Source organism: Schistocerca americana, chromosome 2, assembly GCF_021461395.2.
Source record: "Schistocerca americana isolate TAMUIC-IGC-003095 chromosome 2, iqSchAmer2.1, whole genome shotgun sequence".
In the NCBI taxonomy this organism is placed as follows: Eukaryota; Metazoa; Arthropoda; class Insecta; order Orthoptera; family Acrididae; genus Schistocerca; species Schistocerca americana.
This window is the reverse complement of record NC_060120.1, coordinates 120698901-120717353: the sequence shown is the minus strand read 5'-3', so window position 1 is coordinate 120717353 and position 18453 is coordinate 120698901. Positions and strand designations below refer to the sequence as shown.

General features: G+C 45.7%; 1 protein-coding gene across 2 annotated transcripts in view; it reads right to left on the bottom strand.

Moving 5' to 3' along the window:
• Nucleotides 1–18453, bottom strand: part of LOC124596011 (anoctamin-10) — a 321895-nt gene that overhangs the window by 93206 nt on the left and 210236 nt on the right. For both annotated transcript variants that reach the window (XM_047134964.1, XM_047134965.1), the window contains exon 8: nt 17432–17590. In XM_047134964.1, the coding sequence (XP_046990920.1) occupies nt 17432–17590 (159 nt within the window). The remainder of the gene's footprint in view (nt 1–17431; nt 17591–18453) is intronic.

The following is an 18453-nucleotide window of genomic DNA, read 5'->3' as shown; positions in this document are numbered from 1 at the left end:
ACTACTTTAGATGAACTGTGGTATCGTATTGAAGCTGCATGGGCAGCTGTACCTGTGCACGCCATCCAAGCTCTGTTTGAATCAATGCCCAATCGTATCAAGGCCGTTATTACGGCCAGAGGTGGTTGTTCTGGGAACTGATTTCTCGGGATCTATGCACCCAAATTGCGTTTAACTGTAATCACATGTTAGTTCTAGCGTAACATATTTGTCCAATGAATACCCGTTTATCATCTCCATTTCTTCTTGCTGTAGCAATTGTAATGGCCAGTAGTATAGTTGCAGGTAGGAGACCATATAATGTACTAACTGCCGAGCTTGAGCGCGTACTGCGGATGAAACTTCACTAACTAGTTCAAGGAAATTTGCGAGAATGGAAGAAGTTAATCACATACCGATATGAAACATTCGACATGAAAATCTTCTTTACCAATATAACCTTAGATGGGTGCCACGATTAAATGACTGAGACTTTCAGCCATGGATTACTGTCTGTCAATGCATATTAGCCCGGTGTGCTGTGTTTCTTCAGATCCCATCATGGACATTATTCACTGACTAGCTGAAAAATCCAGCGTTGTCCGGGTATTTATTTATAGCTGTTTCCAGGACTTCGCAATAGTCGAAATTATTTTTTACTTGTAAAGCTTCTCTGTGTACAACGCTTGAAGTGGTGTTATTGGGAACATCAACGACTAGCTGCTTTACTTAACGAACACGGGAGGGCGCCATGCAGAGCTAGCCACACTCAAAGCAAGTGGCACTAAGGTCCACGCCCGCAACGCGCAGCGTCTAACCTTGTGCTGTGTTTACAGTCCTGGCGTAACATTAGCTCACCGGGAACTGTACACTTTTAAAGCGGAATGGTAAGCTATTGCGAGTAAGCAGACTTCAAGGTATAAAAACTCGCCCGCCTGCACCACTTCCCATCAAAATTTCTGCTTATATGATGCTACATTGGAGAGAAGTTTGTTTTACGTTATTTACAACATGCCCTATTATATTTTTTGTAACACTACACGTGTGTGTGTGTGTGTGTGTGTGTGTGTGTGTGTGTGTGTGTGTGTGTGTGTGTGTGTAGTAGTAGTAGTAGTAGTAGTAGTAGTGTAATGTTTGTGTTGTTGGATGATGATGATGATGATGATGATGATGATGATGATGACGACGACGACGACGACGACGAACAAACGTAAAGGGTAAAACCCTCTGCCGGCACATAGTCTACTGCTCGCGAGTAGCACCAAAGAGGCACCAAGTTTAACGTCCCCATCTGAAGGACGGATCACCATCAACAGTGTCCCACACCGTCACTTCATGAAATATTATAGAGAGATCTGGTATTTAACTTAGGCCATTCTGCATCTACATCGGTACTCTGCAAATCACACTCAAGTGCCTGGCAGAGGGTTCATCGAACTACCTTCACAAGCCTCTATTATTCCAATCTCGTATAGCGCGCGGAAAGAACGAACACCAGAATCTTTCCGTACGAGCTCTGATTTCCCTTATTTTATCGTGGTGATCGTTTCTCTCTATGTAGGTCGGTGTCAAAAAAATATTTTCGCATTCGGAGGAGAAAGTTGGTGATTGGAATTTCTTGACAAGATTCCGTCGCAACTAAAAACGCCTTTCTTTTAATTATGTCCAGACCAGATCCTGTATCATTTCTGTGACACACTCTCCCATATTCCGCGGTAATGCAAAATGTGCTACATTTCTTTGGACTTTTTCGATGTACTCTGTCAGTCCTGTCTGGTAAGGATCCCACACCGCGCAGCAGTATTCTAAAAGAGGACGGACGAGCATAGTGTAGGCTGTCTCCTTAGTAGGTCTGTTACATTTTCTAAGTGTCCCGCCAATAAGAGGCAGTCTTTAGTTAGCCTTCCCTACAAAATTTTCTGTGTGTTCCTTCCAATTTAACTTGTTCGTAATTGTAATTCCTAGGTATTTAGTTGAATTTGGGACCTTCATATTTGACTGATTTATCGTGTAACACAAATTTAATAGATTCCTTTCAGCACCCATGTGGATGACCTCACACTTTTCGTTAGTTAGGGTCAACTGTCAATTTTCTCGCCATTCAGATATCTTTTCTAGATCGTTTTGCAGTTTGTTTTGATCTTCTGATGACTTTGTTAGTCGATAAACGACAGCGTCATCTGCAAACAACCGAAGACGGCTGCTCAGATTGTCTCCAAAATCGTTTATATAGATAAGGAACAGCAAAGGGCTTATAACACTACCTTGGGGAACGCCAGAAATCACTTCTGTTTTACTCGATGACTTTCCGACAATTACTGCGAACTGTGACCCTCTGACAGGAAGTCACAAATCCAGTCACATAACAGACGATATTCCATAAGCACGCCATTTCACTACGAGCCGCTTGTGTGGTATAGTGTCAAAAGCCTTCCGGAAATCCAGAAATACGGAATCGATCTGAAATCCTTGGTCAGTAGCACCGAACACTTCATGCGAATAAAGAGCTAGTTGTGTTTCACAAGAACGATGTTTTCTAAACCCATGTTGACTGTGTGTCAATAGACCGTTTTCTTCAAGCTGATTCATAATGTTCGAACACAATATATATTCCAAAATCCTGCTGCTTATCGATGTTAATCATATAGGCCTGTAATTAAGCGGATTACTCCTACTACCTTGCTTGAATATTGGTGTGATCTGTGCGACTTTCCAGTCTTTGGGTACGGATCTTCCGTCGAGCGGAAGTCTGGTGATCAGGAAGTTCAGGCCACCACCTCTTCTCCCCTCGTTGGCCTAAATTTTTCACCACCAAGATTCGAACCAGATTACCCCTGACTCGAGCGCCACGGTACAAATACGCGTCAGTCACCTCGGCCCTAGAGGCGGGTAAGTTGAGAAGAAGTAGCTTTCAGCCTCTGTGAGTGAAAGGTTCCGAGGAGCGAGATAATGCATGTCACACTCTTAGTTATGTTGCATCTCGCTTTCTGAAGGTGTTTCCGAAGAGCAAGTTAAGCCTGATGTTCTTGTGCTACAGCAAGTCTCGCCTAACGATAATATAGGACTCTTGAAACCGTATAGCTCTCAGTCTTTCAGATGCTCTGGAGTATTCAGGAAAACTTTACCATTTTCTAGGCACTTTTATTGATAAGCAAAACGAAATCAAAATGTAATGAGCACACACTCAAATTACAAATCAAACTCGATAAATTCGTTTTTCCTAGCAAAGAATATTAATAGAAAGAGTCGTAAATTCGTGTATAGGTGAGACTGCGGCACTTTGTCAGTGATGTGAACTTCCAAAAATACATCTGTCACTCAGTTGGGAAAAAACACTAACGACGATTTAATACCCGAAATACTAAGCTGAACTGATGATTTTAGTTAAAACTTTACATTACGATATCTTTTTTTCTTGATTCGATTTTGATGAAATAAAGCCTATACTCTGCCACAAGGTACGCGAAAATCCCATGAAAATTCGTCCAGCAGTTTTGGAGATTAACATGTTCGAACAGACAGTTTTCTTGTTAGTATACATGAGGGGGCTTTTCACATCATGTAATCTTCAGTTACTATAAAAATCACGACAGGGCTTATGAAAACCCTCCTGAGCTGCGACAAGATACATAAGCTGAAGTTCATCACCACCACCATCCTCCTTACTGACCCCGTCTCCCTTCTCATTCGCCTTACAGGGCAACTATATCTACAATCTCTCTAACACGAGCTGCTTCACTGACCCAATGATATACCTTTACATTTCATCCAGTGAATGTGGATTTTTGCACAATGGTGCTCCATGTCACTTCACACTGTTAGTTCGCCATTATCTCGATAAACAGTTTCCGAATAGATGGATTGGTTGATGGGGATAAACTGTGCAGTCTGCCCAATCGCCTGATTTGAAACCAATGAATTTATTCCTTTCCAAGTCTCAAACATATACGATATACATATTCAGACTAAAGCAACGAATGAAAATTTGTACCAAGGCCAGGATTCGCACCCGGGACTCCTGCTCACTAGACAGAAGCACTAACCACTGCTCCTCGAGTTTGTGGGAAATACCAAGTGGGCTGAGGCGTGAATGGGAATTTGGAATGAGGAGGGAGGCGTGCTAGAGGAGACCGTGTAGTTGTGCGAACTTGCTGTTTCCGGGTGACTGGTTAGCGCATCAGCCTACTACCCAGCAGGAGCTCCGGGTGCGAGCGAATCCTGTCCCCTTTACAAATTTTCATTCACTGCTTCAGTCTGTATATGTACATCATGTAAGATTGAGACCTGAAAAGGTCTATGGAACGATGTAGTTTTACTAGGCATTAATGATGCATCTTTCCACACCACCCCGAAGGAAGATTTTCAGACTTACGTTCACATCAGTTTCTTCTAATATTTTAATATCAATAATAATAACGTATACCGGAAGAATGGAAAACTGCATTAATCCACCCCATCTTCAAGAAAGGGGATAAAACCGATGCAAATAACTACAGAGGGATATCTTTACTTCCGGTAACGTATAAAATTCTATCTAAGGCCCTACAAAACAGATTGGAGAAACAACTTGATCAAGAAATTGGTGAATACCAAGCAGGCTTTAGGAAGGGAAGATCTTGTGTGGAGCAAATTTTAAACTTGAAGTTAATTATTAAATATAGACGATTAAGAGGAAAAGACATCTTTATCACGTTTGTTGACTTCAAGAAGGCGTACGACTCCGTTGACAGAACAACCTTGGTTAACATCCTTAGGGAGTTTGGAGCAGACAAGAAAACAGTCGCAATCGTCAAAGAAACACTTACGGATACCTATGCAAAAGTAAAGTTCCGTGGTGAGGTATCCAGACCATTCAAAATCAGAACAGGATTAAGACAAGGAGATGGGTTGTCACCTACCCTATTCAACTGTGTGTTAGAAAAAGTTATTAGAGAGTGGAGGAAGAAAACGACTGAAGAAGGAATACAAAAAATCAGATTAGGAAGAAGAAAGGATGGATTAGAAGTAGATTGCCTCGCTTTTGCGGATGACTTAGCGATTCTGGCAGGAAGTTTGGAAGAAGCAGTCAAACAGATCAATATTCTGAATGAAACAGCAGAAAAAGCAGGACTGAAAATCTCCTTTGAAAAGACAGAGTACCTAACCAATGTAAAAGAGGCACCGAACAATATGATTACAAAGTATGGCCAGATAAAGAAGGTTTCTAATTTCAAATATTTAGGGGAAATCATCCAGCCCAATGCTTCAGATAAAGAAGGAAATAAAACAAGAACAAGAAAAATGGAAATGGCATTCCAGCTAACAAAGAATGTGTACAACAAGAAGTCAGTATCAATTAACGCAAAAATAAGGCACTACAACACTGTGATTAAGCCAGAGTGTCTGTATGCATCTGAATGTTTAGCAATGAACACTAACAAGGAAATGGAAGCTATAGCAAAAAAGGAGCGAAAAATCATTAGAAGAGTACTTGGGCCGAGGTTTGAGAATCGGACTTGGAAGCTTAGAAGTAATAGAGAAGTGTATGACAAAATTGACAAAGTGGGAGATACTATGAGGAAGAGAAGAGTAAGCTTTTACGCCCATTTGAAAAGAATGAATGATGAAAGGCTGACAAAGAAAATATTCATGTTTTTTGACAAGAACCCCAGAACCCAAATTACCTGGTTCAAAGAAGTCAAAGCAGACTTAGAGGAGATGGGTATAGGAGAAGATGATATAACCAACAGAGACTTAATGAGAGACAAAATTCAACATTTTGAAGGATTTGAAGTGAAGAAGAGAAGAACTGGAGGAACAGTGTGGACAGAAGACCGAAGGGAGCAGCACAGAGAGAGGATGAAGACATACTGGCAGAAGAGAAAAGAGGAGGAGCGCAATAGGAGAAATGTACATTGAAAAATAGTTGTTTAACGCGGTCCCTAGACGGCCAAAATCGGAATAAAAAAAAAAAATCCTTATACACTACTGGTCATTAAAATTGCTACACCAAGAAGAAATGCAGATGATAAACGGGTATTCATTGCGCAAATATACTAGAACTGACATGTGATTACATTTTCACGCAATTTGGGTGCATAGATCGTGAGAAATCGGTACCCAGAACAACCACCTCTTGCCTGGGCATTGAGTCAAACAGAGCTTGGATGGCGTGTACAGGTACAGCTGCACATGCAGCTTCAACACGATACCACAGTTCATCAACAGTATTGACTGGCGTATTGTGACGAGCAAATTGCTCGGCCACCATTGACCAGACGTTTTCAATTGGTGAGAGATCTGGAGAATGTGCTGGCCAGGGCAGCAGTCGAACATTTTCTGTATTCAGAAAGGCCCGTACAGGACCTGCAACATGCGGTCGTGCATTATCCTGCAGAAATGTAGGGTTTCGCAGGGATCGAATGAAGGGTAGAGCCACGGGTCGTAACGCATCTGAAATGTAACTTCCACTGTTCAAAGTGGCGTTAATGCGAACAAGAGCTGACCGAGACGTGTAACCAATGGCACGCCATACCATCACGCCGGGTGATACGCCAGTATGGCGATGACGAATACACGCTTCCAATGTGCGTTCACCGCGATGTCGCCTAACACAGATGCGACCATCATGATGCTGTAAACAGAGCCTGTATGCATCCGAAAAAATGACGTTTTGCCATTCATACAACCAGGTTCGTCGTTGAGCACACCATCGCAGGCGCTCCTGTCTGTGATGTAGTGTCAAGGGTAATCGCAGCCATGGTCTCCGAGCTGATAGTCCAGGCTGCTGCGAAGGTCGTCGAACTGTTCGTGCAGATGGTTGTTGTCTTGCAAATGTCCCCATTTGTTGACTCAGGGATCGAGACGTGGCTGCACGATCCGTTACAGCCGTGCGGATAAGATTCCTGTCATCTCGACTGCTAGTGATACGAGGCCGTTGGGCGTTCCGTATTACCCTCCTGAACCCACCGATTACATATTCTGCTAACAGTCATTGGATCACGACCAACGCGAGCAGCAATGTCGCGATACGATAAACCGCAATCGCGATAGGCTACAATCCGACCTTTATCAAAGCCGGAAACGTGATGGTACCCATTTCTCCTCCTTACTCGAGGCATCACAACAACGTGTCACCAGGCAACGGCGGTGAACTGCTGTTTGTGTATGAGAAATCGGTTGGAAACTTTCCTCATGTCAGCACGTTGTAGGTGTCTTCACCGGCGGCAGCCTTGTGTGAATGCTCTGAAAAGCTAATCATTTGCGTATCACAGCATCTTCTTCCTGTTGGTTAAATTTCGCGTCTGTAGCACGTCATCTTCGTGGTGTAGCAATTTTAATGGCCAGCAGTGTAGTTTCCGACGTGTTTTTATTGCAATGTGCCTTAGCTTGTCCTACATATTATAGCTCTATCATCGTCTAGGATAGTTAGTTAATACTGGTAAGCACTGTAACAAAATTATCTCGAGCTACACTGTGGTCAAATGAAAACTCAATAGCAATGCGGACAACGGTAGTAACAACGCCGCGGCCCTGACCGAAGGCTTTGGAGGCAGCTGTGGTATTAAACGAGACTGCCCATGTGCGCCCCGCCAGACCCAGAGGCCTGCAGTAACATTAGCGTCAGCGCTGCGCGCCACCAGAACAAAGTGCGATGCCCCAGCTGCAGCGTGTCTGTCTGGCCTGTCGCGTCCCACTGCACAGGCAGGCGGGCTGCGCTCGGCTCGCCCCATTGTACAGGGGACGGGACGTGGCCGCGCCGCGCCGCGCCGGAACGCGTCGCCCGCCAGCGACAATTAGCGCCGCCCCGTCAGCCCGCTGATGGCTCGGCTCCCTAATTGGCAGCGGCCCTCCCTCGCCCGAACGGCGACGTGACGCTAATTCGAATCCGCCCTGAGAGAGCCGTACAAACTGCCACTTCCCGACGATCTGATTACGTAATAACAAAAAAAAGAAGACGACTTTCTTGTTACGCCATTACTCTGCAGGACTTGTCGATACCAATTGTCCTTCTGCGCTGATAATCTGTTTAAATGGCTTCTCTCTCAGAATATAATTCGACTTTCAGAATTGGTATTTCCCATCCGGCGAAAGTAGCGCAGCACATGAGTGCTATTCCCGAAACGAGACAGTAAGGTTCAGTTGATGCGGATGCAGGGGGCCCGGGTTCGATCCCCGGCAGGGGAGTGGGTGTTGTGTGTCCATCATTAACTGCCGGCACGGTATCTCAGCGTGTTCGGACAGAGAGTTAGCTGCCCTCTGCAATAAAAAAAAAAAACTGAGTTAATGGATCGATGACGAACTGAAACGGGTGTCTTGCGACGTCCGCCCCAAGCAGATGCAACGAACGAAAACAAACAAAATGAGATTACACAAAAAAGGGGTCAGCGAGAGAGAATGTCAATCTTAAGGGCCCGGGTTCGATTCCCTGCTGGATCGGAGATTTTCTCCGCTCAGGGACTGAGTGTTGTGTTGTCCTAATCTTCATCATTTCATCCCCATCGACGCGCAAGTCGGCGACGTGGCGTCAAATCGAAAGACTTGCACCAGGCGAACGGTCTACCTGATGGGAGGCACTAGTCAGACGACATTTTTAGTTGATGCGGATGTATCATTTGACTTCGTGCTGTGTGTCACGCTGTATTTGACACTTTCGCTGCTTTCCTCATGGCGTCGCCCTGTTATCGACCGACGCTCGTGGTACGTACGTACGTTTTGCAACTGCTGGGAACTATTTTATCGAAAACTGGCATTTTGAGGCAGTGGACATGTACAAATTACAGCTTGATGCTTGCAAAGAAGGAAAAAGCAACCAGACATTATTGATCTGTTCATTTGTACAAATAACGCCCTTACCGGTTTCGAACTGATAGGTTCATCTTCAGGCGGCTGTCCAAGTCTAGATGTACATTTATTGATGCTTTACGTTCGTTTCTGCGCTCTATTCCCTCTTGTGGTGAAGGTTCTTGTGTTGGTGATGCCCTCCAGTAAATAACGATGTTGGAAACAAGGTATTTAAGGGTGACTCCCTAACAGCGATTAATCACAATGTAAACAAATCTTTCAAGTTGGGCTGTTTTAGTTATAGTTACATAACTATATTAGGGATAGTTACGCTTAAGTAAGCAGTGTTAACATCTCTTTTCCTGTAGGGCATAACCACCCCAAGGATCTTTCACCCCAAAGGGAACAGAGAGAAGAAAAATAATGTAAAACGTCAACAAATGTGCGTCTAGACGTGAATAGCTGTCTGAAGATGAACCTGTCGTTTCGAAACCCTTAACGGCTTTAACTGTGTAAATACATAGCATTATCAATATGCTAGTTGCTGTTTTCTTCTTTGTAAGAATCAATCTGTAAATTGCTGGGAGGATGTAATCTTTCACAGAGTGTTCATGAATTGAGAACGAAAATTAATTGTATGGTATAGTTGCATGGAATAATGTAGAGTGTTGTTAGAATAAATCGAACAGCAGCTGAAATCCGTGAAAAACTTTCGAAGAAGTATGACTTGCGACAAGCCTTTTCGGTTTACTTGAGAGAGGTACAGAAATAAACTCTCAACAAAATACTTTCGGGTGTCAGGCCACTTCGCTATGAAACACTAAAACAAAGATTAAGCAGACATTAAGCAGAGATTTCGGCCGTCTTTGCAGTGGTCCTCTTCAGGGGGACGAAACTGCTGGGTTCCGCGTCTGGTCTTCCCTACAAACACAGCGTTATTTCGGTTATCTGGCGCCAGCATACGCCACATTTCGGTTTGTCACTAGACAGTATGAAGCGAAGATGCCTATTGAGCGGTACCTGTGTGGTAGCCTACTGCTCGTGCTTCTCTAGCAGCTGACTGGCAGACAGTAGCGAATCGGCTGACTGCACCCAGGGGCAACGTTTCCCTGCAGTAAGACGACGATGATCGATGCACCATGGCAGTTCTCTTGTTTATGATGGTCAACCCGAGTATTTTTTGGAGTTTCTAGCTGACGAACACACGCGGACTGTTAGAATGGGATCTCTAGTGGCCAGGCCACAGGCAACATGTAGCCATCGTGCCTGCTGGGACGTTTAGTTAAGACAACAGACGCCCTCACTCAACTGCTGCATTTGTAACTGCCCAGCAAGCAACGGATTTCCTAAAAACTTGTACATATCGGTCGAATTCCAGGTCGTTCGGTCTACCAATCATTCCATTAGCGATATCGAAAGAAGCATAACGTACAACTGCACAGGAACCAAGAGAGAACAATAAGAACAGAAGACCAAGAGATATTTGCCCGCCCGGTTGGCCGTGCGGTCTAACACACGGCTTTCCGGGCGGGAAGGAGCGCCTGGTCCCCGGCACGAATCCGCCCGGCCGATTTGTGTCGATGTCCGGTGAACCGGCCAGTCTGTGGATGGTTTTTAGGCGGTTTTCCATCTGCCTCGGCGAATGCGGGCTGGTTCCCCTTACTCCGCCTCAGTTACACTATGTCGGCGATTGCTGCGCAAACAAGTTCTCCACGTACGCGTACACCACCATTACTCTACCACGCAAACATAGGGGTTACTCTCGTCTGGTGTGAGACACTTCCTGCGGGGTCCACCGGGGGCCGAACCGCACAATAACCCTGGGTTCGGTGTGGGGCGGCGGAGGGGTGAAGTGGACTGCGGTAGTCGTCGTGGGGTTGTGGACGGCGGAGACGGAGCCTCTCCGTCGCTTGTACCTCCCCAGTTAACATACAGTACAATACATACACTCCTGGAAATTGAAATAAGAACACCGTGAATTCATTGTCCCAGGAAGGGGAAACTTTATTGACACATTCCTGGGGTCAGATACATCACATGATCACACTGACAGAACCACAGGCACATAGACACAGGCAACAGAGCATGCACAATGTCGGCACTAGTACAGTGTATATCCACCTTTCGCAGCAATGCAGGCTGCTATTCTCCCATGGAGACGATCGTAGAGATGCTGGATGTAGTCCTGTGGAACGGCTTGCCATGCCATTTCCACCTGGCGCCTCAGTTGGACCAGCGTTCGTGCTGGACGTACAGACCGCGTGAGACGACGCTTCATCCAGTCCCAAACATGCTCAATGGGGGACAGATCCGGAGATCTTGCTGGCCAGGGTAGTTGACTTACACCTTCTAGAGCACGTTGGGTGGCACGGGATACATGCGGACGTGCATTGTCCTGTTGGAACAGCAAGTTCCCTTGCCGGTCTAGGAATGGTAGAACGATGGGTTCGATGACGGTTTGGATGTACCGTGCACTATTCAGTGTCCCCTCGACGATCACCAGTGGTGTACGGCCAGTGTAGGAGATCGCTCCCCACACCATGATGCCGGGTGTTGGCCCTGTGTGCCTCGGTCGTATGCAGTCCTGATTGTGGCGCTCACCTGCACGGCGCCAAACACGCATACGACCATCATTGGCACCAAGGCAGAAGCGACTCTCATCGCTGAAGACGACACGTCTCCATTCGTTCCTCTATTCACGCCTGTCGCGACACCACTGGAGGCGGGCTGCACGATGTTGGGGCGTGAGCGGAAGACGGCCTAACGGTGTGCGGGACCGTAGCCCAGCTTCATGGAGACGGTTGCGAATGGTCATCGCCGATACCCCAGGAGCAACAGTGTCCCTAATTTGCTGGGAAGTGGCGGTGCGGTCCCCTACGGCACTGCGTAGGATCCTACGGTCTTGGCGTGCATCCGTGCGTCGCTGCGGTCCGCTCCCAGGTCGACGGGCACGTGCACCTTCCGCCGACCACTGGCGACAACATCGATGTGCTGTGGAGACCTCACGCCCCACGTGTTGAGCAATTCGGCGGTTCGTCCACGCGGCCTCCCGCATGCCCACTATACGCCCTCGCTCAAAGTCCGTCAACTGCACATACGGTTCACGTCCACGCTGTCGCGGCATGCTACCAGTGTTAAAGACTGCGATGGAGCTCCGTATGCCACGGCAAACTGGCTGACACTGACGGCGGCGGTGCACAAATGCTGCGCAGCTAGCGCCATTCGACGGCCAACACCGCGGTTCCTGGTGTGTCCGCTGTGCCGTGCGTGTGATCATTGCTTGTACAGCCCTCTCGCAGTGTCCGGAGCAAGTATGGTGGGTCTGACACACCGGTGTCAATGTGTTCTTTTTTCCATTTCCAGGAGTGTACAAAGAGATATTTGCCCGTATTCTAAAGGGAGTGCGGTGGGGATGCAATCTTTCTGCTTTATTTTTTGACCTGTAAATCAAAGAATCAATGACAGAAATAAACGAAAGGTTTAGCTGTGAAAGGATATCAATGATAATATTTGATGGCATTGCTATCCCCCTTGAAAACAAGGAAAAATTACGGGATCTGCTGAATGAAATGAAATGACTAATGACTACTAGATATGACCTGAGAGTAAACAAAAGCGAGAGGAAAATAATGGTATCACAGGCAAAGATGCTAAAAGGAGTTTATTAGTATCGAACATTGGCCTCTAAGGGATTTCTGAGAATGTACGTCTGCAGAACGCCATTGTATGAAAGTGAATCATGGAGTGTGGGGAAAACCGGAAAAGAAGAGACGAACGATGAGGCAAAACGGAAGAAATGGCGAAACCCGTTTCATTGCTTACTTTAAGCGTCTCTAACAACAGGGACGGAGACGCCAAGCTTACCGTTGTTTGTTGTTGTTGTGGTCTTCAGTCCTGAGACTGGTTTGTTGCAGCTCTCCATGCTACTCTATCCTGTGCAAGCTTCTTCATCTCCCAGTACCTACTGCAACCTACATCCTTCTGAATATGCTTAGTCTGGTCTCCCTCTACGATTTTTACCCTCCACGCTGCCCTCTTCTTGTCCAAACTATTTATCGTCCATGTTTCACTTCCATACATGGCTACACTCCATACGAATACTTTCAGAAACGACTTGCTGACACTTAAGTCTATACTCGATGTTAACAAATTTCTCTTCTTCAGAAACGCTTTCCTTGCCATTGCCAGTCTACATTTTATATCCTCTCTACTTCGACCATCATCAGTTGTTTTGCTCCCCAAATAGCAAAACTCATTTACTACTTTAAGTGTCTCATTTGCTAATCTAATTCCCTCAGCCTCGCCCGACTTAATTCAACTACATTCCATTATCCTCGTTTTGCTTTTGTTGAAGCTCCTTTCAAGACCTTGTCCATTCCTTTCAACTGCTCTTCCAAGTCTTTTGCTGTCTCTGACAGAATTAGAATTTCATCGGCAAACCTCAAAGTTTTTATTTCTTCTCCATGGATTTTAATACCTACTCCAAATTTTTCTTTTATTTGCTCACTGCTTGCTCAAAATAGAGATTGAATAACATCGGGGAGAGGCTACAACCCTGTCTCACTCCCTTCCCAACCACTGCTTCCCGTTCATGTCCCTCGACTCTTATAACTGCCATCTGCTTTCTGTACAAATTGTAAATAGATTTTCGCTCCCTGTATTTTACCCCTGCCACCTTCAGAATTTGAAAGAGAGTATTCCATGGAACATTGTCAAAAGCTTTCTCTAAGTCTACAAATGCTAGGTACTGTCCATTAGCGACATCGAAAGGAGGATAATGTGCCAAGCTTACCGTTATTACTCTAGAAATAGGTCACTACCAGCCGCGTCAGACGCTGCCACTGCCTGATACCAAGGTGCAGCTTAGTATTACATCCAAAGCATTGATGCACAGCCTGGTGACCCGTTACTATATGCCGCATCACCATTTATCGCAAGAAGTGCTTAACATATCTTTCCCCACAGGCATCTGTATGTCCGACTTTTCCCTTCCCCCCTTCCTCCCCACTCTTCCCCACACGTGTGTGTTGTTATGGTGGAAATACAGGGAGACTAGTATACACCGGAACAGCGTTCACCTGCTCCTTAGAAGAATAGTAAGAGTGTCGCCGGGCGTAATGTCCGAATCTGATGAACAAATAACCGTAAACAATTTCTCGCGTCCTCCTCACAGAGAGGCTGCGGCGAGGTTTGGGGGTTTACACTCCGGACATTGGCACGCAGTCTGGTGATCAGAAGGTTTAAGACACCACTTCTCCAATTTCCGGTCAAATAGCACGGATAATTTTTTTTCTCCACTAGGGTGCGTTAGCAAATTAGTCTACAGAGGCATTAATGACACTGAGCTGAGAATTGCCGATGACACTAATTCCGTCGGGGGCGGAAAAGGGACATCAATTGAACGGATTCGATAGTCTTGAAAAGATGATATAAGATAAATAATGAATGTAAAGCAGGGTAATGGAATCCAGGTGAATTCAGTCAGGTGATGTTAAGGAAATTATTTTCGGAAACTAAACACAAAGTAGTAGATGAGTATCTCGCGAGCAAAATAAACGTGCGATATCCGTAGTAAAGAGAATATAAAATGTAGACTGGACATAACAAGAAACGCCGTGAACAATATAAATTTAAATGTTAGGAAATGTTTTCTGATGGTATTTGACGAAAGTAAAACCCGGCCACTGTTTCTGACGGGTTCTAGGCGCGTCAGTCCAGAACCGCGCTGCCGCTACGGTCGCAGGTTCGAATCCAGCCTCGGGCATGAATGTGTGTGATGTGCTTAGGTTAGTTAGGTTTAAGTAGTTCTAAGTCTAGGGGACTGATGACCTCAGATGTTAAGTCCCATAGTGCTTAGAGCCATCTGAACGAAAGTAAAATGTGACGATAAACACTTCACACAGGAAGTAAGGAGAATCTTTAGAAGCGTGGTGCTACAGAAGAATGCTGGAAATTAAATGAGTAAAACGGATTATTAATAAATAAGAAGAACAAAATAACAACCACAACAACAGAAATGTAAGACAACGTAATGAAAAGAAGAGATCGATAAATTAGGAAACATATTGAGTCGTGAAGGGAACTTAGGTCTGATTATATTAGTGTGTGCGCGCGCGAGGGCTTAAAAATGGAGAGGCTTGAAAGCAGTAAATATGTTAGAGTGTGTACAGGATGCAGTACTTACGCGGAGGTAGAGAGACTAGCACTAGATAGTTCACATCATCAGCACAGCACGCATGTCGTGCCATCACTGTAGTCCACACTGAAGAGAATAATTGTAGTTTAGTACTACAACCTCATGTGAAGCCCTATACGCACCTTAGCAGTTTCACAAGGTTATCATTTAGACAACCAGCATTTCCGACAAACTAAAGAACAATTGTACTGTTTCTAGCAGTCATCTCACGTCAGGACAAAATAAGGAAGATGAGACCCCGCACAGTACAGAGACAATGCTTTCTCCCCGTCACTCCATTTGTGACTGGAACAGGACGGAAAATGAGAAGTAATTCCGCCATGTACAGTAACGTCGCTGGCGGAATAGATGCCAACAAGGACTTGCTAAAAAGTAATGCCCCGAATTTTTTATGTGAAAACACTTAAAAGATTTTTTAAAATAAAGCAAACTTTATTAACATTCTACATCTTTATTCTTCATACGTAGATTTATTTTCATTTCTCAACATCGTGACCCTGGCGACCGCCACATTTCTCCCGAGGAGAAACCAGTTTGTTGACACCATGACTGTAAAAAGTTTGACATTGTTGACGGATTCATGCACCGTTTCATAACTATCATGTCAAAGTGAAGTTTTCGAAGGTGTTCTTTAAGTTCTGGAAACACTCCAAGTTCCGACGAACACGTTGAGTTTACCACCACCGTTCCCTTCATTACAAGCACGAACATTTCTGATGTCGATCCAATTATCACAGAACAAAGCTTCCATTCGTCTACGGAGGCGCGTTTTACACGGTTAGAAAATCAGTTACAGTACGCAGTTCCTCACGTACCGACATAGTTATGCTCCACGCCGCCATGTTACACCCTGCAATTCGGAGCCCTCTAGCGGCAGATAGTTGCAGCTTGCGTTAGTGAAGCGGGAAATTCAACCAAGTAATATACGTTACTGGCCATTAAAATTGCTACTCCACGAAGATGACGTGCTACAGACGCGAAATTTAACCGACAGGAAGAAGATGCTGTGATATGCAAATGATTAGCTTTTCAGAGCATTCACACAAGGTTGGCGCCGGTGGCGACACCTACAACGTGCTGACATGAGGAAAGTTTCCAACCGATATCTCATACACGAACAGCAGTTGACCGGCGTTGCCTGGTGACACGTTGCTGTGATGCCTCGTGTAAGGAGGAGAAATGTGTACCATCACGTTTCCGACTTTGATAAAGGTTGGATTGTAGCCTATCGCGATTGCGGTTTATCGTATTGCGATATTGCTGCTCGCGTTGGTCGAGATCCAATGACCGTTAGCAGAATATGGAATCGGTGGGTTCAGGAGGGTAATACGGAACGCCATGCTGAATCCCAACGGCCTCGTGTCACTAGCAATCGAGATAACAGGCATCTTATCCGCATGGCTGTAACGGATCGTGCAGCCACGTCTCGATCCCTGGGTCAACAGATGGGGACGTTTGCAAGACAACCACCATCTGCACGAACAGTTCGACGACGTTTGCAGCAGCATGGACTATCAGCTCTGAGACCATGACTGCGGTTACCCTTGACGCTGTATCACAGACAGGAGCGCCTCCGATGGTGTACTCAACGACGAACCTGGGTGCACGAATGGCAAAACGTCATTTTTTCGGATGAATCCAGGTTCTGTTTACAGCATCATGATGGTCGCATCCGTGTTTGGCGACATCGCGGTGAATGCACATTGGAAGCGTGTATTCGTCATCGCCATACTGGCGTATCACCCGGCGTGATGGTATGGTGTGCCACTGGTTACACGTCTCGGTCACCTCTCGTTCGCATTGACGGCACTTTGAACAGTGGACGTTACATTTCAGATGTGTTACGACCCGTGGCTCTGCCCTTCATTCGATCCCTGCGAAACCCTACATTTCAGAAGGATAATGCACGACGGCATGTTGCAGGCCCTCTCTGGATACAGAAAATATTCGACTGCTGCCCTGGCCAGCAGATTCTCCAGATCTCTCACCAATTGAAAACGTCTGGTCAATAGTGGCCGAGCAACTGGCTCGTCACAATACGCCAGTCACTACTCTTGATGAACTGTGGTGTCGTGTTAAAGCTGAATGGGCAGCTGTACCTGTACACGCCATCCAAGCTCTGTTTGACTCAATGCCCAGCCGTATCAAGGCCGTTATTACAGCCAGAGGTGGTTGCCCTGGGTACTGATTTCTCAGGATCTATGAACCCAAATTGCGTGAAAATATAATCACACGTCAGTTCTAGTATAATATATTTGTCCAATGAATACCCGTTTATCATCTGCATTTCTTCTTGGTGTAGCAATTTCAATGGCCAGTTGTGTACATGACATGTAATAATACACCAACCGATACTGAGAACAGAATAAAAAACTGGGACGAATTACTTTACAGTATGCCCTCGTAGATGCAGATATACATCACTGACTGTAAAAGTAGTTATTTTATGTGTATCATTAGCGCATAGAGCAAGCCAGGTTGGGGCGCACTCACCCTGAGGTTGGTCTGCCAGCGGGGAAACTGCGGCTGCATGCGCCCCGTGATGGGGTCCAGCGCCATCTGGCCGCGGAAGTTGGCCCGCGGCTCGTCCAGGCTCGTCATGTCGATGGTCCCCCAGGAGAAGGCCAGCTCGCTGCACCGCCGCTTCCACATCTGCCGAAAAACACCACCCGTCACTCGCATCGCATCTCTCCAGCTTCGGGAAAACACTCAGCATCAGCGAGAACATCCTTCTGCAACGAAGGGTTATTGGGTTTAAAGTCCCGTCGACATCGAGGTCATTGGAGTCTAAGCACAGTCTGAGATTGTGTCAAGGATTGGGAAGGAAATCAGCCTTGGGCTTTCAAAGGAACCATCGAGGCACTTGCCTGGAGCGATAACGGAAATCACGGAAAACATAAATCAGGATGGCCTGACGCGGGTATGAACTGTTGTCCTCCCGAATGCGTGTCCAGTATGCCAACCACTGCGCGACGTCGCTCGGTAACATACTTCAGGGCTGAGAGAGTCTTTGATGATACCATTATAGAAGAAGAGCAGCAGGTCTCAGTATTCAGTATCTGTACTGACATTCGCAATGTCGAAAGAAAATACAATTTATTTGTGTATATTTGATGGATTTGTGAGTACCAATTGTGTTGCTTTAGGAGAGAATCTATTTTCTGTAACGCCATTACGACAAATCAGGATTTCAGTCATGTGGTATCATACAAGGATCGTGTTGTCACTTCAAAGTTGGAAATACGAGTCGATACCACAGACATCAACAAGGGTTCACTGCAATCCGCAGCAATGTACGGCAGGCGCTCCTGAAGACCAGCTCTACAGCGCCCTGAAGTTGAGGTCAATTTAATGTCTAGCATGCCGGAGCTAGCCCCAGTTCGAGATCTCAGTTACAGCAGTCAGCATTATAGCATAGGACCAACATTTGCTAAGATTTCAGATGAACTTTTACTGTCCTTGAAGTTAAACATTGTAACTCAAGTGAAGAGATTGTTAATTAGTGCATCTAGTGA